The sequence below is a fragment of the Hakea prostrata genome, chromosome 4 (assembly GCF_041222555.1).
Source record: "Hakea prostrata isolate BN-2017 chromosome 4, UWA_Hpros_2, whole genome shotgun sequence".
Lineage (NCBI taxonomy): Eukaryota > Viridiplantae > Streptophyta > Magnoliopsida > Proteales > Proteaceae > Hakea > Hakea prostrata.
Window position 1 is genome coordinate 46179119 of NC_142603.1, and position 24626 is coordinate 46203744.

General features: G+C 39.4%; 1 protein-coding gene across 1 annotated transcript; it reads right to left on the reverse strand.

The window, feature by feature from the left end:
* Nucleotides 1–1566: 1566 nt before the first annotated feature.
* On the reverse strand, nucleotides 1567–4233 carry LOC149019141 (cytochrome b561 and DOMON domain-containing protein At3g25290-like). The gene is made up of 3 exons (XM_089154485.1): nucleotides 3474–4233; nucleotides 2635–2889; nucleotides 1567–2086 (listed from the first exon to the last, which is right to left on the reverse strand). The coding sequence occupies exons 1-3, from the start codon at nucleotides 4092–4094 to the stop codon at nucleotides 1805–1807; spliced, it is 1158 nt and encodes a 385-aa protein (XP_089010611.1). The 5' UTR covers nucleotides 4095–4233; the 3' UTR covers nucleotides 1567–1804.
* Between the last annotated feature and the right edge of the window lie 20393 nt (nucleotides 4234–24626).

Consider the following 24626-nt stretch of genomic DNA (forward strand, 5'->3'; position numbering starts at 1 on the left):
CTAGAAGGTGAGATTCATCCCCCGATGACAGTGGAACCCTTGATCCAAGATATCCATTATTTAATGGATAACTTTCTACATTGTATTCTTGCCTTTATTCATAGGAGTTCTAATGTAATAGCAGATCTCTTAGCCAGGAAGGCCCTTTCAATTTCGGGCCCGAAAGAATGACTGATTTTCATTGAGTGGTTGGTAGCATTATGTTCAGCCCCACCCCCCACCTGCCACCCGCCACCAGCCTTGAATAAGATTGTTGTTTACCGAAAAAAAAATGTCTGTGCAACTATTGAGCTATTTTCAACTTTTTCGAGACAGGAAGTTAACTTGTCGAAAAGTGGACTTCCAATTGCATCTACATTTTCAGGAAGAGCTATGTAACTGATTCAGATTCGCTAACATCCCTGGTTAAAGATTTCTGGTTTATTGTAGACAAGGTGGCTTCTAGGTTAGAAGTATCGAATCTAATTGGCTTAGTTGTAGAGAGGAGAGGAGGATCCCGGTTAACTTTGTTCTTATTCTATTCCAACTTTTTATTTCACCACCTTTGCTCTCCCCCTCAATAGGTTTGTAACAAACTCTGACTGGTTTTAGAGCCTGTGTCTTTCAAGTTATTGGGAAAGGCAGGAGTACTTTTTTAGCGCATGATCCTTGGCTGCATGGTATTCTAAACTCCATAACCATTCTTGCTTAACTCAACATTAGATATTCTTTTGTTTATTGAATTCATAGGTTCTAATGGTTGGGATACTTTGTTGTCAAGGTCACTTATCAATGGTCTCCTATTAAAGCATTTTCTTTTAGCATGATGGCATATCTCTGGTTACATGTGCCCCCTTTGTAATTTGCAAAATGAATCCTCTTGGCACCTCTCCTTTGCTTGCTTTTGGGCTAACACATTTGGCTGGCAAAGGCTTCTTGGATTGAAAACTGAAGATATAATGGTAAGACCAATTCTTAGATTTGTGTTTGCATTTTAGTAAGATTGCACGGGGACAACAGTATTTTCCACTGGTTCTTGAGTAAGGAAACCCAAAATCTACATTACCTGCACTTTTATATTGGATTCCAAAGTTAAACATCAATCCCTGGAGAATGGAGATGCTTGTTTACCACAAGAAACAAAGACATCTTCAGTGCCTGAGGACAGTCGAGTATATGTAAGCTGATCAGTTCCACAACCCAAAAAAAGGGAAGAATTGTATCTTCTTCCCACAAGCTGATGCGCGATTATCATCCCAATGAAGCAATGCCTAGACTTGCAATCAGGACTGATTAATGGGAACCCCTTCTATTATCATAAACCAAATTAACAAGAATGAATAAATGTTCTTCTTCTTTGAGCAACTAATATGGTCAGTGAGCATCAGAAAGTCAGAGAACTCATCAATGCCTCTTTCATTTTACAGATTCTTAGAATAGTTCAATGTCCTTAAGAAGCAATCCAGAAAGCAGAAATCCGGATATTGTAATAGACAAAATCAGAGATGTTTGCAAAACTCTGTAACCCCCCCCCCCCTCCCCACAAAAAAAAAAAAAAAACCAAAACCAACCATATGGACATGGAGACTAAAATAACATTATGGAAGCCTACCGATACATTCTAAGAAACCTGAAGGACACTCAAACTGTAAGTATGCAACTAAGCCAGTATACACAAGATGAACAAAGAGGAGGAAAGAAAAGAATAAACTCCTGCTAGCAGCATTACCTTTTTCTTTGAACTAATACAGTAAAGGAAGATAAGAGAAGAATGATGAAAGAACCAACTCAAGCCATCATGATAGGCTACTATTACCATTGCATCTTATCCATTAGAAGACTTAGCAGATTTAGCAGATTTTTTTGATTTTCTATTCAATGCTACCGTCCATGTAATGGCCTCCAGGAGTAAAGCACTTGCACCCAATACAATGAGCACAATTACATAAGCTCTCTTCCACACCTGTGCAGGGTCCAATATCTCCAGACCTTTAAACACATTGAAGATTCCAAGGATGACAACAAGGTAGCCGATTCCATGGTGGTAGACATTCCAGTAGATACGGTACTTGTGATCCTTATTAGGTCTCAGAAACAATGCAAAAATCTACACAACCAGACAGCAAGGAAAAATTAGATATGTTGTATTGGCTTAGATGTTAAGTTGAAAAATTTGTGACACTAAATCAATTTGCGGAGATATATGAAAGAACTGACTTCCGGTACCACATCTAGCAAACATATTATAGTTAAATCTACTACTCTTCTCAGATAAAGTTAAGTAACTGTAGATTGGATGCAATCAGATGCTGAAAACTCAGCATTAATGCAAAGACCAATTGAGCAAAGTTTTGACATGGTAAGCTTACAATTTTCATTGCCTAGCTTACTAGATACACTACAAACCAGAAAGATTTATGTTTTATAATGTTTCCCAGAATAAACCACGAAATCAACAAATTACTTTGATTGAAAGAAAGAAAGATACTGGCCAGGCAACAGGAATGACTCGGTTTGATTCTGTTTTCTAGGTAAGCATTAGGATGAAAGCAGACAATTGTAACCCATCAAAGATATCATACCCAACACCACATTAACAAACAGGAGGAAAGAAATTACTCAAAATCAGCTAAACCCAAAAACCAGAATTGTTACCTGCAAAGTAGCAAAACAGAAGAGGGCAATCCCAATATTCCTGTGGGTGGAATACTCCACTCCTTGTGAATCACTCCCAAGCTTAAGACCAGTTGCCCAGCCAGCAACACCAATAGCATAAGCAGAGCACTGGCAGGATACATGAAGATAAAACCAGGCAGGATCTGCAGACTGAAACATCCTTAGGTACCTTGCAAAAACGACTCCTAAGGGAAACAAAAATCCCCAGCTGACAGCATTCAATATTCCATGAATCTGATAGGAACCACAACCAAGAACTTAGTCAATCTCAAAGAATACTTAGATAAATAACTTGAAGGTTTCAAGTAAAGCAAGAATTGGGTTTCTTCTCACGACCTACTCATATTCAACAATCCTTGCAACTTTGAAACTATAATTATTACAGAGAAGTTGACATTCGGACAGTTGCAACAGTTCCAAAAGATAAGAAAGTGAAATGCGGCCAGGAACGAAGAAACAAAATTTTGAATTACTAATCCTAGAGCTACAGGAAAACTTTTTGTCGTCTCTCCAAACGCATTTTCAACAGGGCCCAGACAAAAATAATTGTCCCCATCAAAAATTCCAAACGAAGACCAGATTAAATTTCCATGAAATAAAAAACCCATCCAATAATCTCTTCTAAAACAGCACAAATTTATCAGACAAACAGGAAAGCAAGAGAAACATACGACAAAGCAGGTGAACCAAAGTTAATGAGAAGGAAAAAAAATGAATTCAAAATTGGCTCCTAAATCCCAAATCAAGGGTCCATTAGAAAATCCCAACCCAAGACCACAAAAACAGAAAAAGATAAAAGAAGAGAAAATTGAACTGACGTTTCTCTTTTTAAGCTTATCATCCCCTCCATTCGAAGAACCGGTCTCTCCTTTCAACAAATCGAGGGTTCCCATAGAGTTCAAATTGGCTGCTAGCATATCATGGGCAGTCGGAATCCCGTTCGACACAGAACTTCCAACCTGCCACACCTGATTAATCGTTTTCATGTTAGTAGGCAAAGATACGGTCGCATATATCTTCATCATCCCATCCGAATACTCAGCTTGTTTGTACCAAATATCATAAGCAATCGCGGAAGGTTCGATCGACTGGTACGATTTCACATTGAAAGTCTTCACGGTCATTTTATCATCAACCTTGTAAGCGATCAAAGCCTGAGACCCAACCATCGAAAGTTTACTAGGGTTGATAGCCCAAGCAACCCATCCATCTGTTTTAGCAGGAGCCAAGAAGGCTATCTTCAGATATGACTTACTTGAATTGTAGGTCCAGTGAAGATAAGAGCTTAATTGTGGAAGATCATTGCACTGGTCGAAAAGTCTGTTGCCAGAAAGCTTTTGAGACGAACAGGTGAGAGAATGTGAAAGATGGATTTGCAGAAACAGAACTGAAAGAAACCCTAAAATCGAAAGAAACCCAGAAAAAAATGAAGAAGCCATTGATGCTTTGGTAACAGGCGTGGGATTCTGAAACTGGGTTAATCAAGATTGAACAATGTCTATTTACAGGAAGAAAATACGCAGTTTTTTCAGTTTGGAAACAACTAATTGTAGTAGATACTTTGCAGATTTGAGCGATTTCTTCCGTAGATCTTTGATTCCTGTTCCTTGTCTCCAACAGAGAAACTCTGACCAAATTCAGACCAAAGAGAAAACAATGGAAGGTAAGTTGGACTTTAGAGGACGGTGGTATTACTATTAGATTATTATTATTATTTTTCTCGGTAAGAACAATTAAATTTTGTTAATTTTAACTAATTAAGTATATAAATATCCTAATTAATGGTGAATTGCGGTGGATGAGATCCCATGTGTACCTTAGCCATTAGATTGGAATCTATGTTTGACACGTGCTAGTTAATTATTTAATGTCTGAATTACAATTTAATTAAATTAAGAATTGAATCTCATAAATTCCTAAAATTAAACTTCATCAAAAGAAGAGAGATGAAATTAATAAAATTTTTAGGAATTTATTATTCAATTATTAATTGGGTTTTAATTGTGATAGTTGGATAATTAATTACTATGTGCTACACTCCTAGATAAGTTACCGGGAATTGCGGAGGTGAGAATTGTAAAGGATTGAACCCTAGAATTGGCTGGTCTTCTTAGAGATATTTTCCAATAAATGTCCAATAAGTGACAATTCAATCATATGAAATATTTTAATCTAAGGGTTAGGATAAATCCAATGAATGTCCTTAGATTATAATTCTTACACACGTCTAAAACATATCATTCATTGGGTACTCAACAAAGGGGGCGAATCTATATTTTATAAGTAAAATCTATATAGGTATCTCTTGGTAAAGAGGTCATGAGTTCGATAGTCTGTTTAGTATATGTAACAATCCCTATCCCCTTATATAAAGCTATCAGTTCCAAGAAAAAATAAAAAAAATAATGTAGATCGGGCCAGCTTGCGTGCACAACTACATCCTCAGGGGAGCTATACGGGCGGAGATTCGCCCTTGACCTTGAGGGGATTCAAATTCTGACCTCCTATGTGGAAATATTTGGTCTTTTGTCAACTAAGCCACCCCTTGAGGTTCAGCTATAAGATCTTGGAAGATTGATTTGTTACATGAATTTTTCCTCCCATCAGATAAGGATAAAATTTTGAAAATTCATCTGAATCTCAATCTTTAAACCAATGGAAGATAAAAGATGATTTGGGGAGGAAATAAATCTGGGATTTTCTAAGTGATATCGATATATTATTTTCTGAATAAATCTCATTTGGGAACGTTTTTGGAAGATGAGCATTGGAAGAGATTATGGAATACAAAAACACTTCCTAAAATCAAGGTCTTTTTATGAAAAAGTTTTTGGAATGGAATCGCGGTTAGTGAAGAGCTATACAAAAGGAAGATTCCAATTGTTAAGGCTTGCAAGAGATGTGGCTGTGATTCTGATCAGTGGAGCATATTCTCCTTAACTGTCCTTTTGCAAAAGCTGTCTGATTTGAATCTCAAATTTCCTTTTGTTTGCTTCTAGATGAAGCTCTTAATCTAATTCAATGGTTTATGAATTGGGATCTGCTCTTCAATACAAATAAAGACAAGCCAGTCAACCCGAGGGGTGGCTCAGTTGGCAAAGCCCAACTTTGATCAACTCTTCCTCATAGGAGGTCAGAGTTTGAATCCCCTCAGGGCCAAGGGCTAAGCCCCATCTATATTAATTATATAAAATGCGCCTTGAGGATGTAGTCGTAGTGCGCGCAAGCTGGCTTGGATGAACCTCATTTCAAAAAAAAAAAAAAAAAAACAAGCCAGTCCGAACTCTAGCAGGCCTCCTTTATTTTAGAAAATTTTATTTTCATGTTGTCCAATAAAGATAAAAACAAGCCCATTTTGGACTCTAACACAGTAACATGCCTCCTTTATTTTCATGTTGTCCGCTTAAGTTGGATCAAAACTATTGACGGTCCATTTAAGTGATAAAAATTACATGCTTCCCACACTGGCCTTTTTAAAAAATTGCAAGTTATCTATTGTTATATTTTGATTGTTAATTTTTCAAATTTAAAATATTTTAAGACAAAAATACCCTCATCCAATAAAATTATAGCTTAAGTTTTTTATTTGATCAAACCTCACTTAATTTTTTCAAATTTACAAACAAATTCCTAGTGTCACATCCACCCAGTCGATACCCACTTCCCGAATTACATCCCCAAATATTAGATCTCAGACAATCACCAACCGTTGAATAGTACAATCATGAACAAGAATAAATCAATGTAATAATATTATTAATGAATTTAATCAAGTGTTAAGAATCTCAAACAAAATCAGAGTGCGGAAGTGATGTTAAATCTAAAGTAATCAAACTATTAGAAAGGAAAAGTATAAACAAAACTCCTAAGGAATTATATCAAGTAGTATCTTTAATTAAAAAGTATATATAAAATTCAAAATATTCAGTCTCTCGAATGGTCTCTGTTTTCCAAAGTGTGGGGCTAATCTTAGTGTGCACCGTTGTAGTATGCACACGTGTCATCGTGCATGTCGTCATACCCGTAATCCGGTGCACAGTACGGATTGGTCACTGACGTCTTATATTCTTGAATTGTTGTGGCATATGGATCTGCAACAAAATCTAAAACATATATCTACGAGGGTGAGCTTCGAGGAACTCAACGAGTAATTCTCAAAAAGATAACCAATATTTCAATCCAAATCAATACATCACATGGTGCAATATGACATGAGGCACAATGCAAGTATGCAACTATACTCTAACAGATACTAGTCTCTAATGGCAGACACGCATTAAGATAGAACAACAACCTCCTCTAGGTAGTTCTCGTCACTCTGATCTCTTACCGGTTGGTTACCGGTCTTGAGATCCTGGGTAAGGGGTAAATGCATAATTCTCGGACTATTACTGTAAAATCCAGCCCTATCCTAACCCTGACCCTGACCCAGATCCATTGTTGTTTATAGGTCCGAAGACCCGAAGCAGTGGTAGAAGAGACTTGTGGACCCTTTTGATTGATAATTTTGAGTCGGAGTCCGAGCCCATGGACATTGACGATGATACCCCTTACTTGAGTACATTGTCAGTGTTTAGTGAGAATCTGCGCATCGAGGAAGAGTGAATTAGTTGAAGTACCTAATGGACTCCCGTGCACGATCCAAAGGTATTTCCCAAAACTAGACTTCATGATTGACTTGTAGAAGAAAACCCCACTCAATTTGACTCTGTATAGCCCTCCAAATCCCTGCCCGAAGTTGCTGAACTAATTCTGGATTTTCTGTTGAAACCTATTTTGGTCGATCCTCTTTGGTCGATGACATCGACCAAGACCATCGACCAAAGTTTCCCAGACTCGAAGTTAATGATTCTTTGGAATATTCCCTATTCTATTTATACTAGCCTCATGTTTTGAGCCCTATTCTAATCATTATCACTCCTGAGAATGTGGGTAGAGCTTCCCAAAGCACCTCCTAGGCATTAGTGAGGAAGATTCCACCCAAATCATTGTCAATCATTGTTCCTTGCCTCCATCAACAACTACAAGGTATGATTCATCACTCTCATTCTCTATTCTATTCTTTTCTACTCCTTCTATTGCTGTTGAAACCTTGGAGATGGTGCTGCAACCTTGCAACCATCACTCTAAGTGTTCACTCTTGCTTAAACTATGATTCTCTCCCTTGTCCATTGATGCCATGCAATCATTTCAAGCCTTGCATATGCATTCCTTGATTTTCTTCTTAACTTCATGCTTTCTTATCATAAACTGAGGTATATAGTGTGCCATGTCTATATTTAAGGCTAGCATATGACCCTAATTCAATTCCTATAAGTTCCCCTAGCTAATGCATGCATTTCCAGTGCAAATGCAATTGATTTCAATCCATGCTATGATTCTTGTCTATTGAACTTAGTAGCTCAATTTGGGGCTTTCTATTTAGACCATTAGGTTATGTTAATTCCTTGATTTGTAGTGTTCTCATACTGTTCTTAAGCATCCCTCTAAGTTCCGGATCGATCCAAGCCCTGGAAGACCAATTTCGGACCAAAATCCCCAAAACCCATTATGCAGTCCCGAGACTATTTTGGTCGATCATCCTTCGTCGATGCCATCGACCAAGAGCATTGACCAAACTTGTTGCTGACAACAACTTCAACCAGTTTTGACCCGTTCAACATTCAATCTTCCCGATTTCTTTTCTAATATCTTATTTATGTTTGTTTAGGGTCTTAACACTACTCTTGGATCATTCCTTGGTAACTCTTGATTCGTCATCAACTCAACATAAGGTAAGGATGGTTATCTCCATAAACACATAGGCAATGTACTTATGTTTTGGTGCTTATACTTAGTGAACATAGCCTCTTAATTGCTTTTGAATATCATACGACTGCTACACATGTTTTAGAACAATAGTATTGTGATTTCATATACTTTTGTCATAATGATTTATTATTCTTGTTACTTGTATTTATGATGGATCATTTCGATGTTATGATTTAACTTTTATCATGATGATGTATCAAATGTATGAGATATGATGGACTTGAGTATGTGATTGCTTAAGTATAACTTGGGATTGGGAAGTGTCCTATTGACGCTTCTGTCCTTGGGCATCTAAGGGAATAGTATGGGATGTTCTCCGAAGGTGCCTATCGATACTTTCCCGGGTTATTGGATGACATACATAGGATTGTCTAGTTGTGTGGCTAGGATTGTCCTTGTCGTGTCAGACCCAAATCGGAAGGGCATTGAGACCAAACGACCCGTGGTAGTGTATGGTTTGATGGGCGCTCAAGACCGGTAACCAATCCGGGAGAGGACATAAACCATGTTATGGATACCCGAGAGGGGCCATTTATTGGTAGGGTTGCAAATAGCTAGACTTGGGCTCATGGGCACTCGAAGATCGGTGGGTCATATCCATGAGAGGACGTGAGAGCTTCCCGTCTATTATTTGTGGATGACCAATAGGGTTGATGAGTCCGGTGGGTAATATCCGTGACTCTAGTGTGAGGGATACCGGAAAGGATCTCGGGATGGGAGGAATGGAAGTATCCGGATCTGACTTGATATGACTAAGTAGATGACTTGCATTGGGCTAGGCTTTACCTTGACATGCACCAATACTTAGACCAAATGGAGATGTGAGAGAGTGGTGATCGAAACCCCAACCATGGATTTGTCCGAGAGGGATGCAGGACCCAATTCCCCCCGGTATTGAGTGATTGAGACTTACCTAAAGAAGTATGGTGCTATGGCTTAAAGCATGTCTACCATAGAGACTAGCATTCCTAGAGTTAGAATCATATTTGCATCATATGTCTCATATCACATTGCATTATGTTATGACCTGTATTTGTATGATTTTAAATTATGGAATAACTGCCTTGCTGAGTTCTTTGAACTCATTCCTTTTGCGCAAATGTTTTTAGATTATCCTGCAGGTATTGAAGACTCTGATGGCACACTTTATGAGACGGACTTTGATTCCTCATACTACCCTCCGGGTGGTAGCTACGGTGAAGATCAAAGTTATGGTGCCGAAGAGGATTATTCTGCGTTCTAGGGTTAGCCCCACCTTGGTGAGGGATCGACCGTGTTGGGCTTTCTTCATCCACACCCATGAGGAGACGATCATTAGGATAGAAGAAACCCTTGTCTAGTGCCCCATTTCCCTGGTTTATTGTGGAACATATGGATATGTAATTAGCTTTCTTTGGATTACTTTTTAAACATGGGATTGTAACTAACTTGATTTTACTACTTTTCCGTTGCCTTGAGAGAGTGACTTTCACTTACTCTCTCACCCTTTTGATTACACTTATACATTTGGTATTATCTATTTCCGCACTCTGATTAGTTGACCTCATCTTATTCATGATATCTATTATCTGTTGCTTTTACCTTGATTATTATTGTTCATAATTGTGTTATCACGTATGTGGGAGGCATGGTCCCTCGATGCTTGATCCTTGGACTGTGGATCACATTCTCGGGTATGCCAGATTGGGTACCAGCTGGGTCGATGTGACACTATAGGTCATTCACATATAATGGGCGGGAAACTCTCGTGTCCCTTCATGCTTCTCGCATTCTTGAGGACCCACCAACCAAATACCCCTGCTATGGGTCACTCGACATCAATACCCCATCGATAGGGTGATGATATGACGGGGTTCCTAACCAAACTCAACTAGACTTCATAGTTATGTCATCCGGTAACTGTGAAAAGCGCCAAGAGGCATCATAGGATTGTGTCTCATACCACCCCCAATAATGTCCCAAGACAGAAACACTCGAATGGCATTCCCCAATTCCCGATTACAACTTACATTCACATTACAAGATGGATTCAATAACACTCTCATGTCACAATTCGATCTAAGACCATACAGTCACTTGTTGATCCATATATCATGAACATTATTAATCACATGTATACTAAAATTTTAGTCATAATAATCATTTCTAAACCCTAAAACAGCTACATGTTATCAATATAAGCAAGTTCCATAACAAAACAAAAAATAAAATAAAAAAATGTAACAATGGTTATATGTAAGTGAACGTCCTCACCTTGCTATCGATTCGTGACCTTGTAAATAAGGTTAAAGAGTATGTTCACAATTCCCAAAAAGTCCTATTAACATGTTGGTTTAAAGTCAAAAACAACCCTAAAGGTATGGTGTTGTAAAGAGAAACAAATGACCAACTTGGGAGTGGGTGGCGGGCAGTCAACCCGGCCATGAAAACTGCCAGAGCTTGGATGGATCGCCCGGGGCAACCAAAGCAATCAACTAGCCTTCTGTGTACGAACATATTTGGCTCAGATCGATAGAAAACTTCCCTTTGGGTTATGAAATACTTCGAAATTATTTAGAAAATTTTGAAATCATACTAGAACATGATCTAACACAGTTTAGAGATCAAACAAACTAACAGAATGAAAATCTGACGAATCCTATATTAGGTTTTCTCCGAAATTGAACCAAAGATTCACAAATGAGGTAGAGTGAATGGGGATTCACTCTAGAGTAAAGATGATAGAAGAATTAGGTAGTTGCAACAAGTAGAAACCTTCATCTAGGTCTTGGCAGTAGGAGGAATCAATCAAAAAAAGAAAACTAGAATGAAGATGAATACTAACCTTTAAGAAAGCGAACCAGCGTTCAAAAACTTTGATGGATGCTCTCCACACCTTCCTTCACCTTGGGGAATGTTCTCTTGAGGAGCTTTGACGTTCTTTGATGGATTTAGAACATAATGATATGTTTTAGAATGAAAAATCATTAAATAGGTTTCAAAAATCACTTTTCCAAAAAAACACTTTTTCCCCCAAAGCTGGGTGGGTTGCTTCGGGGCGACCAGGGTTGGCAACCCACCCTTGGTACTTTTGTTCCAGGAGTGAATTTAAGGCCTTGAATGCCCTATCTCTTCCTTTGGTCCTTTTCTATGCTATAGAAGAGTCTTACCTGATTTTCGAGACCTTTTACATGTGTCATCATCGCATTCTTGATCCATCTACCAAGTCCTTCAATGTTTAAGTTAGATATCCTTCCACATTCTGACAAAACTCTTGACTCAGCGTCATCTCCATCTACTTCCATTGGTTCAGAAACCAAATCAATGGTCTCTACTTGGATGACCCACAGTTGCCTTCTACCCACACTCCAGGTTTTTGGACCTACAATATGGATTTTAGGGTTAGGGTTTTGGGGGATTTCACATTTAGGTTCACTCTAGTCACCTAAAACAGGGGAGAAGGTGAAGAAGTGAATAAATAAGGCACATTGGGTGAATATGGGCGTAAGGTTGTTGCTACTATTACAAAGAAGTTAGCTTATGTGTATAGGAAGGTTGCAGAAGCTAGAAGTGCAGTGGTGACCCCTGTGTTTGAGAAAGTTGCAGGAGCAAAAATTGCAATGGTGTCAAAGATTCTAGGAACAGGGGCAAGGAAGAAGCATAAAGAAGGTGAAGGTTTTGGAGGAGTTGGTAAAGGGGTTTTAGTGAAGGAATATGTGGCAGAGAAGTTTAAGGCTAAGTGATGAGGATAAAGCACTCTTTGACGTTATACTTAAGGCATTTCATAAGTGTAAGGGAGACGAGTCACTCGCGAATGGGAAGGTGATAGAGTCGTCGGAGGTGGCTAGGCGATTGGTTGATCAAGTGAGGAATTAGTGGGTGAAGAATGTGAAGGAGCGAGGGACTGCAGGGGACCCCTTCTTCTTTATACGTATCTTTTATGAAGCATGTGCCTTCAGCTGGTGTAGGGGATACGTGAGCAAGTGACAAGGACATTCAAGGGACCACACCCAGGACCACAAAATGCCATGTTGGGCGACGAACAGGAGCAGGAGCAAAGCACCACCGCAATGGCAGCAAGACCACACTGTGAGAGGAAACCATCGACGAATTTGAATTATTATGTCTAAAAGGGGTAAATGGACCGATAACAGTAGGAAGGGGTTTTGTGATCATGCGATAGGAGTGGGTGTAAGGGATTAATTGTAGGGTTAGCATTGGAAGCATTGTAGGGTTTTGAAGGGAGCACTATATAAGTTGTAAGTGTGAAAGAATCAGCATGAATGAAATACTTTCTTCTCTATTTTCTTCTTCCTTGGAGGTGCCACCCTCAAAGTCGGCTATCTTCTCTTTGAACATTAACAGTGTTTTTGTTAAGAGTACTCCCCTCCCCAATGGATGAGAATACAAAACTCTAACAATTGGATGAAACGGTGAGACTGTTGAAAGAAGCATTGAATGACCACGATGGACGTCTCAACTCTCTGCAAATGTGACCATCGAGCACCAAAATGTTGTCAAGGAACAACATAATCTCCAAACGGTTGTGAGGGGACAACAGAACTCCATTATTGAGATGTCGGTTAGCTTCATGGCGATGGATGGGCTACTGGAACTGATGCACTACCTCCTCAACAATGCTGCGGAGTCTTGGCAAGTATCCGACATTTCCAATGTGCAGCTCAACATGCCAGTGGGCAGTAGTGTGCACCTTCCCACACCACCGCCACCAAACCCCATTCAAACTCGAATGCTTTGCCTTGATTTTCCGTGATTTGAAGGCGAAGACCATATAGGTGGCTCTTTAAGGCCAACCAATTTTTTGAGTACCATAATACAGTGGAAGAACAACGCCTCCTCATTTCTTCTGTCCAAATGGACTAGCCTGTGCTTCAGTGGTACCAATGGATGCACAAGACATCGGCGTTCACTACTTGGCTAGAGTTTTCAAGGGCATTGGCGGTGATATTTGGCCCTACCGAGTTTGATGATGTAATAACCCCCGTTATTCTAACCCGGGATCTGTATTGCAAGTCCGAGTACCCAAAGTTCCAGTTGTAAGAAGTTGTAGGCTTCTGGATTAAAGCCCATGATCCACACCCTGAGCCAATTTGGATTCTACTGATGAAGAACCTACCTTACTAGGAACCCGAAGAAGGTCCATTGGTAACCCTGATGAAGTGGGAAGGTGGATCTCTAGCTTGAGACAAGTTGAGTTTGAAGATGTCCGAGATCAAGGTGAGGGCCCCCCATGTGTTGGTTTAAGTTATGTTGGTGCAACCTAGAGGGGGGGTGATTAGGTTGCAACTAGTGGATTGTCCCAATTTTTCGGTTTGTGCGGAAATACAAAACTAAATTGAAAATTCAAATGAAATTAAACAATACAATCAACCACAAGACAAGTATTTTATAGTGGTTCGACTTTGCAAGTCTACGTCCACTCCTCTCTTGGCCTCAAGAGAGTATTCCACTAGTGATTCTCTTTCAATACAATGGGTAGAGATCAAACCCTTTACAATCTTTGTTACGGGGCAAGAGCACCCTTTACAATCTTTGTTTATCTTAGGGCAAGAGCACCCTCTTCAATCTTTGTTCATGGGCAAGAGCACCCAACCAATCATTGTTCACGGGCAAGAGTACCCAAAACCAATTCTAATCTACCTAGACTAGAATTGAAAACAGTTATAAGAGAAGGATGTTACCTTAACAAGAGGTGTGACACTTTACCTCTTGTGTGTGTGTGATGCAATAAGAGTTGTATGCTCAAGATATGAAATGCATGCACCACCAAAGCCTTCAATCACCTCAAGCTTGACTTCCACAAGCTTACTTTACCACCTTGGTATGTTCTTCAAGGTTGGGGAGAAGGTGAAAGGCAAAGCACAAGGCTTTCTTGCAATTTGAGAGCTTTAGGATCACTTGGGGAGTGGGTGATCAAGTGTGAGTGTTGTGCCTCTCAAATGAGGTGAATTGGGTTTATATAGAGCACCTTTGAGTGCCAAAACCCAATCCCCAACAGATAGAAAACGGACACATTTTTTGTCCTGTTTTTCAGCCCAGACGGACGTCCGTCTAGTCAAACGGTCATCCGTCTCAAAAGTATCCGTTGCAAACAGCTGTAGAGGATATTCTCTTTAAACTAGCCGTTATAGTCAAATCTGGGCCAGACGGACATCCGTCTGGCCTGGACTGGCTCAGACGGACATCCTTCTGGACTGGCTCAGACGGACATCCGTCTGCCCAGACGGTCATCCATCTGGCCTGGACTGGCTCGGACGGACATCCGTCGCCGCGACGGAAATTCCGTCCGGCCTTCGTTGTTTTCTCGAGAAACAGAGTTATCAAAACAGACGGACGTCCGTCTGCTCAGACGGACATCCGTCTGGGCTCTGTTTTTCTAAACAACTTTGGACTGGGATATGGCTTGGATTTTTGGATCGTTTTGACAATCCTAAGCGTTGTACACCTTAATAACATGTCCTAGGTCACTCTAGTAACATGGATTACATATTATGGATGCATTTACATGTGTGTGTATGCAAAGGTGTCCCAAGCCCTGATTTAGCCTAAGTCTTGATCTTTGACTTGGTCTTCGACTTGATTTTGTGCAACGGTCTTCATGTCCATCTTGGCATGGTCATCTTGACTTAGACTTCATGTCCATTTTCATGTCTGTCTTGGCATGATCTTGGCTTTGACTTGCATATGGCTTTGACTTGGAGTTGGTCCACTTGTTCTCATCTTGAACTAAAACATCATAACTCAATATAGCCATTAGTAATTCATGCTTATTATCATCAAAACCAATAGAGGCTGATGTGGCAAATGCTGACATGGCATTTCCCAACAAGTTAGATTGGTGTCGAGGATCAACCAGATGAACAAAGCAACCAAGTACTGAAAAATACTAGGGGGTGGTTGCTTAAGGCAGTTGATTGACCCAACCAATCGCCCTAAGTGATCGATCGGTCTTTTTACGAGTTTTAAACCCTGTTTTGCCCCCAACCCTTTATAAATAGTCATCCACAACCTAATTTCTATTTGTGGAAGCTATTGTGGACGATTGGGAGATAGTGTACATGTGGTTGGTGGTGAAGAACTCTTGAATTACGGAGAAGGCTTGGATCTCGCTCGGACTTTCAGATCTCTTAGAGGTTAGTTAAGAAAACTCTCTCCTTACTTGAATTCTTTATTATTAGAGTGTTGCTGCCTCCCTCTAAAATTTTTAATGGTGAATTGGAGTGTTTAGAATCCTTCCCATCAATGATCTCGACTAGATCACGCCCGATGATGAATTTCTATATTTGGATCAATGTCTGATTTTGTCGAATAAGATGAAGTGGATTCTAGATCTTCCTCTTCTATAATATGGAATGTGATGACCTCTCTAGAGTACTAACGACGAAATTCGGATTTGAATCATCCAAAAATCAGATCGAGGATGGGTGATCAAGAGTCTGATTTTCAAACTTGAGATTCTGCCCAAGAAGGGGGGGCAGTCAATTGGCCCAACCAACTGCCTTGAGCAACCGGCTGGTGACAGTAGCCTTGTCAATTTGATTTTTGCTCCAGTTTGATCTCATACTTTAATGAAACTTCTTAACCTTAATCTAGGTGATCTTTGAGGTTTGTTGGAGTAGTTACTTGTGAGGTTAAATACTTTTCTCAGTAGTTTTTCCGCTAAGTCAGGTAAGGTTACAATTACATATATGATTTGACATGTGATATGATAAACTGTCCATTACTTTGATAGTGTAAGTAGTCTTATAACTTGCTGTAACAGTAGTTTAAATTGATTACTTGATGATGACATGTTGTGGATGATGATTAGATGTACTTGATTTATTATTTGATATTGAATGATGTGTTGGTGCGACTATGTTTGAGGGTTATCCTTGCTGGATATTCCTAGCTTGGGATATGAGAGATTGTGGTATGGGACACTGTTCTTTGATGCCCCTAGCACTATCATGGTTGCTAGATTACATACCTAGGAGGTTTAGATTGCATGGTTAGATACTCTTACATGCTACTACCCTTTCGGTAGGGGTATTGAAGCTGAATGACCCATGATAATAGTGACGTGACTCTGTTTCATCCTATAGGGGTAGCCACTTTATGCGGAGACTCAATGGTCCACTATTGATCATGCAATGGTAGGGTTGCATATGTTAGGGTTTGGCTCATGGGCGTTCAATAAGCTGTTTGGGAGTCGTGATGGGACATGAGAGCATCCACCCCAACAATATGTGGATGACCATAGGGTTAGGGAATGGAGTCCAATAGAGGTAATCAGTCTGTGACGATTCCCATTTCTAGGTGGGGAAAGATGCTAAACCGAGTTGGTTGGTGCCATAGGGGAGGTATTTGGACCACATGTAGTATGTTACGGTAAGACCTTGCATTTGATTAGAATCCCCGACATGCGCCAGTACTGTTGTGGTGAGAGTGTGGACCTAAACCATAGCCATGGTTGATTGACGATGACCGTACCCCTTGCCTGGGATCCCAATAGAGGTAGCTAGTTTGTGAGGGATCAGAGTGACGAGACCTACCTAGAGGAGGACTGGTGTTGTAATATCCAGCCCTATTCTAACCCTGACCCTAACCCGGATCCACTGTTGTATTCAGGTCCAAAGACCCGAAGCAGTGGTAGAAGAGACCTATGGACCATTCTGATTGATGATCATGATTCGGAGACTGAGCCTATGGACATTGATGATGATACCCCTTGCTTAAATGCATTATCAGTGTTTAAGGAAAGTCTGCGCATCGGAGAAGATTAATCTCGTTGATATACCTAATGACCTCCTGTGCACAATCTGAAGGTATTCCCCGAAACTAGACTTCTTGATTGAATTGTGGAAGAAAACCTCACTCAAATTGACCTTGTATAGCCTTTCAAATCCCTACTTGAAGTTGCTGAACTAAACCTGTTTTTCTGCTGAGAAACATTTTGGTCGACCCTTTTGGTTGATGGCATCGACCAAAACCATTGACCAAAGTTTCCCAGTCCTCCAAGTTAAAGATTCCATGGAATATTCCTATTCTATTTATTATGACCTCGAGCCTTGAGCCTTGTGCAATCATTTTTTTCACCTGAAATTGTGGGGGAGAGCTTCCCAAGGCACCTCCTTGGCTAATGTGAAGGGCATCTCATCAAAAACTCATTGTTTACTATTGATTCTTGTCTACATCTTCCACACTAAGGTATGAATCACCATTCCACTCTCTATCCTACCATTTTCTATTCTTTTCTTTTCCTTTCTTGCTGGTGAGACATTGGAGATGGTGCTGCAACCTTGCAACCACTACTCCAAGTGTCTACACATGATTAACCTATGAGTTTCTTAGCCATCCATTGATGCTATGCCTCCACCTCATGCCTAGTATATGTATTCCTCTAATTTTTCCACTAACATCAGGTCATTTTGTACTAAACTGAGTTGTAGGGCATGCTATGTTCATGTTTATCACTTTTATATGATTCCAATCGAAATTCTATTAGTTCCCCTAGCTATTACATGCCATTTCCATGACAATGCAATCAATCCCAACTCATGCCATGATGTTTGTCACTTGAACTTGTTAGCTCAATTTGGGCTTTTTGTTTGGACCATTGGATTGGGTAAATTTCTTAACCTATAGTGTCCTACTACTGTTGTTAAGTGTTCCTCCAAGTTTCAGATTGATCTGAACACCGGAAAACCAATTTAGGATGAAAACACCCAAAATCCATCATTCTGTCCTGAAGGAAATTTTGGTCGATCCTTTTGGTCGATACCATCGACCAAAGTTGTTGCTGACAGCAACCTTGGCCAGTTTTGATCCAATTGATATCCAATCTTCCTAATTTATTCTCTAACTTATTATTGATGTTTGTTTAGGGCCTTAACAATTATTTTGGACTATTTCTTGGTACTCTCAATTCATCATCAATTCAACCCAAGGTAAGGATGGTTATCTCCATAAATATATAGATCACCAACTTATGATTTATGTTCTTGTTTATGAATAGGACCTTTTGATTTCTTTTAAATCTTTATAAGACTGTTATATATGTGTTAGAACAGTAGTATTGACATCTTCATACTTTTGTCATGTTACCTTACTATTCTTGTTTACTTATGTCTATGATGATTCATTTCAATATCATGATTTAAATTTTATGATAAGATGCATTGGATGCATGAAAGATGATGAATTTGAATATGTGATTGCTTACGTATTGACTTGGGATTGGGGAGTGTTCTATTGACACTTCTGTCCTTAGGCATCGGAGGGAATAGTATGGGATGTTCTCCGATGGTGCCTATCGACACTCTCCCGGGTTATTGGAGGACATACATAGGACTGTCTAGTTGGTTGGCTAGGTTTATCCTTGTTGTGTCAGACCCGAATCGGAAGGGCATTGAGACCGAACAACCTGTGGTAGTGTATGGTTGGATGGACGCTCTAGGCCGGTAACCAATTTGGTAGGGGACATAAACCATGCTACGGATACCCGAAAGGGGCCATTTATTGGTAGGGTTGCAAATGGCTAGACTTGAGCTCACGGGTGCTCAAGACCGGTAACCAATCAATGAGAGGACGTGAGAGCTTCCCGTTTACTATTTGTGGATGACCAATAGGGTTGATGAGTCCGAAATTCGGGATTTCACTGACTCTAGTGTGAAGGATACCGGAAAGGATCGTCGGGGGTGAGGAATGAACATATCTGGATCTGACTTGACCGACTGAGTAGATGACTTGCATTGGGCTAGGCTTTACTGTGACATGCACCAGTACTTATACCAAATGGTGATGTGAGAGAGTGGTGACCTATTCCCTTACCATGGTTTTTGAGATGACTTTATCAAACTTCCCTGGCAGACCCAAGATATCTTGTATGATTGAGGGGGAGTGACTGACCACCCAAAGAAGTATGGTGCTATGACTTAAAGCATGTCTACCCTAGAGACTAGCATTTATAGAGTTAGAATCATACTGCATCATATGTTCCATATCACATTGCATTATGTATGTTCTGTATGTGTATGATTTCTCAATATGGAATAACTACCTTGCTGAGTTCTTCGAACTCATTCCTTTTGTACAAATGTTTTTAGGGCCTGTTTGGTTACTTGAGTCTGTAGATTTCAAAAATCTAAAGATTTCAAATCTATAGACTTCAAATCTCTGGAGTCATGGTTCAAAAAATTAACTGTTTGGTTAGCTGAATCTTTGGAATAAAATTTGTAGATTTATCCTAAAAAAATATTTATTGAGTTAAGGTTCAAATGTTTAATGATTTTATAATAGGGGTGAAATCTCTGGATTTCACCTCATACCCATAAATCTATAGATTCACGTTTTTAGTGTAAAAAGGTGAATCTCTAGATTTCATGATTCTAGAGATTCACACAACCAAACGGGTAAAAATCTCCCATTTGTGAATTCAGAGATTTGAAATCTCTGGATTCATGTAACCAAACAGGCCCTATAGGTACCGAAGACTACGATGGCACCCCCTTCGAGACGGACTATGATTCTGCATACTACCCTTCGGGTAGTGGCATCTATGAAGATCCGAGTGTTGGTGCCGAGGAGGATTACTATCCGCACCAGGGTTAGCCCTACGGTTGTGAGGGAGCGGCAAAGCTGGGTTTACTTCATCCGTACCATTGAGGAGACTGTTATTAGAGTAGAGGAAACCCTAGCTTAGTGCCCCATTCCCCTGGTGTATTTTTGGAGTACTTGGACCTGTAATTAATTAACTTTTTGGGATTATCTTTAATACTTGGACATGTAATTAACGTTATCACACTTCTTTTCCGCTGCTCTGAGAGAGTGGTTATCATACCTTTTCTCACCTTTATGATTATGTTCACACTTTACTGTTATTGTCTTCCGCACTCTGATTTATTTAATCTTATCTTATTCATGATACTTAGTATTAAATGTTTTTACTTTGATTATCTTTGTTCATGATTATGTCACTGTGTATGTGGGAGGCATGGACCTACGAATCTTGATCCTTGGACTGTGGATCACATTCCCGGGTATTCCAAATGGGGTATCGGCTGGGTGGATGTGACAGGTGTTACATCTTAAAGCATGTCTGTCTTATTAGAGACTTGCATGGTTAGCTGCTAGATGCATCCATACTATTGCACATCATTTTTTTCTTTATTGTATTCATCATATTCTGATGTTGATATGTATATGAGATTGTTGCCTTATTGAGTTCATCAGAACTCATCCTTTGTGGATTATTTGTATTTTCTTTAGATGACTATACTGATGTGGGAGAAGTTTTGTATGTCTGAGAGAACCCCCATGAAGAGACTCTGGAGACGTCCATGGGAAGTGGTGTTGTACAACACAAAGCCTCCTGCGGGTGCATGGAGTGCGCTTATAGAACCTGCTGATTGCAAGAGGATCCAAGTGGTTCGTCATTTAGATAGATATATGAGTGAGGGTCTCATGACTCCTTTTATCGAGAGATTAGAAGAGAAAAGTGCCAGCCCTGAGAAAGACCTAAATAATAATTAAACTTTGACATTCTCTCTGCTTCCGTTGGAATACTCTTTTTGGACACATTTCTTTTATTCATTCTTTGGATTATATTCCTTACCTTTTATTGGATTTTGGACACTTGTATTCTTTTTATTTAATTATTGAATTGTTCTTTGCCCATGATTTGATATTGTGTGCATTTATTATTACTAATTAATGGCTAAATCGTGGATCTTGTGACTATGGATCACACCCACGGGTTATTGGGCGAGTGCGATACCGACGAGTGGGGTGTGACAGATGATCTGGAGGCAGTGTTATCCAAGCTGACTCAATCCACTACAGTGGCCAATTACCAAACAAGGTTCGAAAGGTTGGCAAACTGAGTCCACTCGCTACCTACCTGATTCCTCGTCAATTGCTTTGTGTCAGGGTTACGCTCAGACATCAGAAATGAGGTTGTGGCATTTCTTCTCTGTACGTATCTCCTCACTCCATTGCCTCATCGACTAAGTTTCTAAAGTTTCATTGGACTTGAAACTCGGATGTGTAAATGCCAATTGGAGATGGGAATAAGCACATCTTAGAGACAAAACTTCCATTTTATCATTTCCCTTGGGCTTGCTACTTCACCACATATTGACGTTTCTTCACCTTCAGGTTCGGGTACTTATGACTCTCTAGTTTTCAACACGAATGGAAATGAAACGGTGATCTAGACGTATTATTAGGCAGTCTACCAAGCCTGTGATTTTGATGATGCACCAGACGAAGAAGCGTTTGAGTATGACGGTGGAAATACGTCGGCGAATTTGTTGACAGAGGTGGTGCTATTGACTAAGAAGGTTCTAATTTCTACTTCTCCGATGCATTCGATGGCTCACAGTGCCATAATGGAGTGGCTTTTGAGATCCAGGTGATACATAGGTTACCTCCTAGTCTCAACCAGCGGCCACCACTGTCTTATGTGGGTTATGAATGTAACTTGTTAGTCTCCCAACTCTATAAGGAGACTAGTAGAGAGGCGGAGTTATATTAGAATTTAACTTCTTGTGGAACTCTTACTCCTTTTTATTTAAAGATAATGAAACGTCACCCCAGAAGTCAGTTGATTGGGGTTTTCTTTTCGTGGATGTAGGCTTCATAATGAATGTCGAACCACGTTAATTATTGGATTCATGTGTGTGAATGTTTATGATAAATTTAACACGCTTCCGCCACTCTTCGAATTTGAGTCTCAGCCTTCTTCAACTTCGATTTTGCTCCTCTTTGTCTCCAACTCTCTTCAGGTTTTGCAAAATAAAAAAAATTTATAATTCCCTTCACTCAATAGGTAAAATGGTTTTCCAATTTTAAAGTTAACAGAAAATAACTCTATCAAAAGCGCTAGTGTGGGCAGCATGTAATTTTTGCAGGAACAAGAAAGGAAAAAAACACTCTTTATTTTATGGTACATTGGAAAAGCAAAGATTGAATTTTTTCTTCTAGAAATAGCTCTTTGCCACCTATGGAACTATGGAAGTGAAAAGGTTAGCTATGAGGGCTTTTGAAGAATTCTGCCTCCAATATTTTTTTGGTAACACTCAACTTTTTATAATTTTTACATGCCTTTCAGATTTATCAACTATTATTGGAACCCACCTCCAAAAGATTTCTTCAAACTCAATTGTGATGCAATGTGGAATGACGAGACTAATAGGGGCGGTTTGGGAGTGATTATGAGAGATAATCAAGGCAACCAGTTTAAGCGTATTCTAGTGGTATTCTTGGTGCTTCTGTTTTGGTGTTGGAAGCTTATGCTCTTAGGGTAGGTCTCTTGCAAGCAGCAAAAATTGGAATTAAAAATCTAATTGTTGAGTCTTGATTTGATCAATCAAATCAATGGCTCTTCAAGACCTTCCATGGATATTGAAACCATTTGTGAGGATATCCTCATACTTAAACTCTTTTTTGATTGGTGATATTTGTTGATTTTTCAAGAAACTCCAATCTCGTGACTGATTCTTCTTCCCAGTTAGTCCTCCTCGGTTGAGCTAACGATCTATTTGGCATGTAACCAATCCTTGGCTTTTCCATTTTTGTAGAGAGGATGGACCTCATATCCAAAAGAAAATAAAAAAAAGAGATTTTTTTCTTTCTTCCTTGGAATTGAAGTTTATTTGGCTCAGTTTACGGGCACCTAGACTACATTCTTAGGGTAGTTTTTTATATATAATTTTTTTTTGAATTTTTTTCATGGCGCCCCCTTAAGTGGGAGCTAAATTCTTGAATGCCCCTTATATGCAAATATTACATGACGCCCCACCAAGGCATAACCCATATTCGGCTTGACAGTCAAGTGAGGGTTGGAAAAGGCAAATATACCCTCTTGTGTACATGGAGATGAAAATACCTTGATATTGCAACAAAACAACCAGGAGAATCTAGGGGAGGAGTTGCTTCTCATATTTCGTTTTTGTGGTTCTTTTGGCTTCCAATAGCTTCATGAGGTTAGAAAATAAGTAATCTTAACTTTTCTTCACCCTATATTCCGTTCTTTGGTTTTAGCTTTGTTATTTTTCCCCAGTTGAAAGGAATACCAAATCTTGTGTAGCTCTTACCATTGTATGGTGTTTGCGTTGTTGTGGTTGTATGTGTTATGAATTTAATATTGGCTAGGCCAAGCAGCCATTAGGGGTGATGTTAAGGCGAATGCATCGCTTATGTATGTCTGAAATGAACAACCATTGGCTGTGAAAAGGGTCTGGAGTCTAGATGACATGAGAGTGTTTCTCCAGGAAGTAGATTTTATGGTAGCTGGAGAGAGAGAGAGAGAGAGGGCGTTGGTCGCCGGGGAGGGGCTGTAGTGATTGCCGGCAAGGTGGGTTTCAGAACAGTAAGGGAAGAAGATGGGCTAGGGTGGTTAGAGCAATTTTACATACAGATATTTTTGTCTTTATGCACACAAGAGGGTATATTCGTATTTTCCAATCGTTATTTGACGGTTAAGCTTAACGTTAACTTGGAATACTGAGTTATGCCATGGGGGGGGGGGGGGGGGGCGCCGTATAATTTTTGCATATAAGGTTTTTTTTTCTTTCTTTCTTTCTTTCCAATCAAAAGCCCTTATATAATTTAAATATACAGTAGAATTCGGCCATTGATCCCAAGGAGATTCAGACCCTTAACCTCATATTGTGCGATTCATATTCACATCTTTTATCGTCAATAAAGAGAACTTCTATCACACAAGCATAACATTCATCCCCATAACTATTCTTAAGGTAAAACACCAACCCAGTAACTAATGAGACAAAACAACTTTATTTGATGCATTTTATTTACTTATCATAAAGTTTAGGGCAAATTACATACAAACTTTGGAGATCTATAATCAATTATATTTATTATCACTAAAAAAAATCAATTAAAAATACTTGCTTATTGTTAAGTAGTAAAGCAAAATTATGATAGCAACAATGAGAGGGTATTTATAATTGATTTCTTTTTAGGGACAGTAGATATAATTTATTTACAAATTCAAGGAGTTTATGTGTAATTTGTGTTAAATTATACCAAGGAGTTCAAAAAGACAGCCTTAAAATCTACTATAGTAAAAAAAATCATGAAATGTTTGACATGTAGAATATGAGAGAAAAGTATAGAAGGGATCGAAATTAATGATTTTTTTTGGTCAACAGAAA

What these genes read in the sequence shown, in the direction of transcription:
- LOC149019141 (XM_089154485.1), bottom strand. Translation starts at nt 4,094, where the DNA reads ATGGCTTCTTCATTTTTTTCTGGGTTTCTTTCGATTTTAGGGTTTCTT. An exon ending in ATAAGCTTAAAAAGAGAAAC is followed by an intron (nt 2,890 to 3,473) that starts GTCAGTTCAATT and finishes GGTTCCTATCAG; the next exon opens with ATTCATGGAATATTGAATGC. An exon ending in TCTGTTTTGCTACTTTGCAG is followed by an intron (nt 2,087 to 2,634) that starts GTAACAATTCTG and finishes CTGGTTGTGTAG; the next exon opens with ATTTTTGCATTGTTTCTGAG.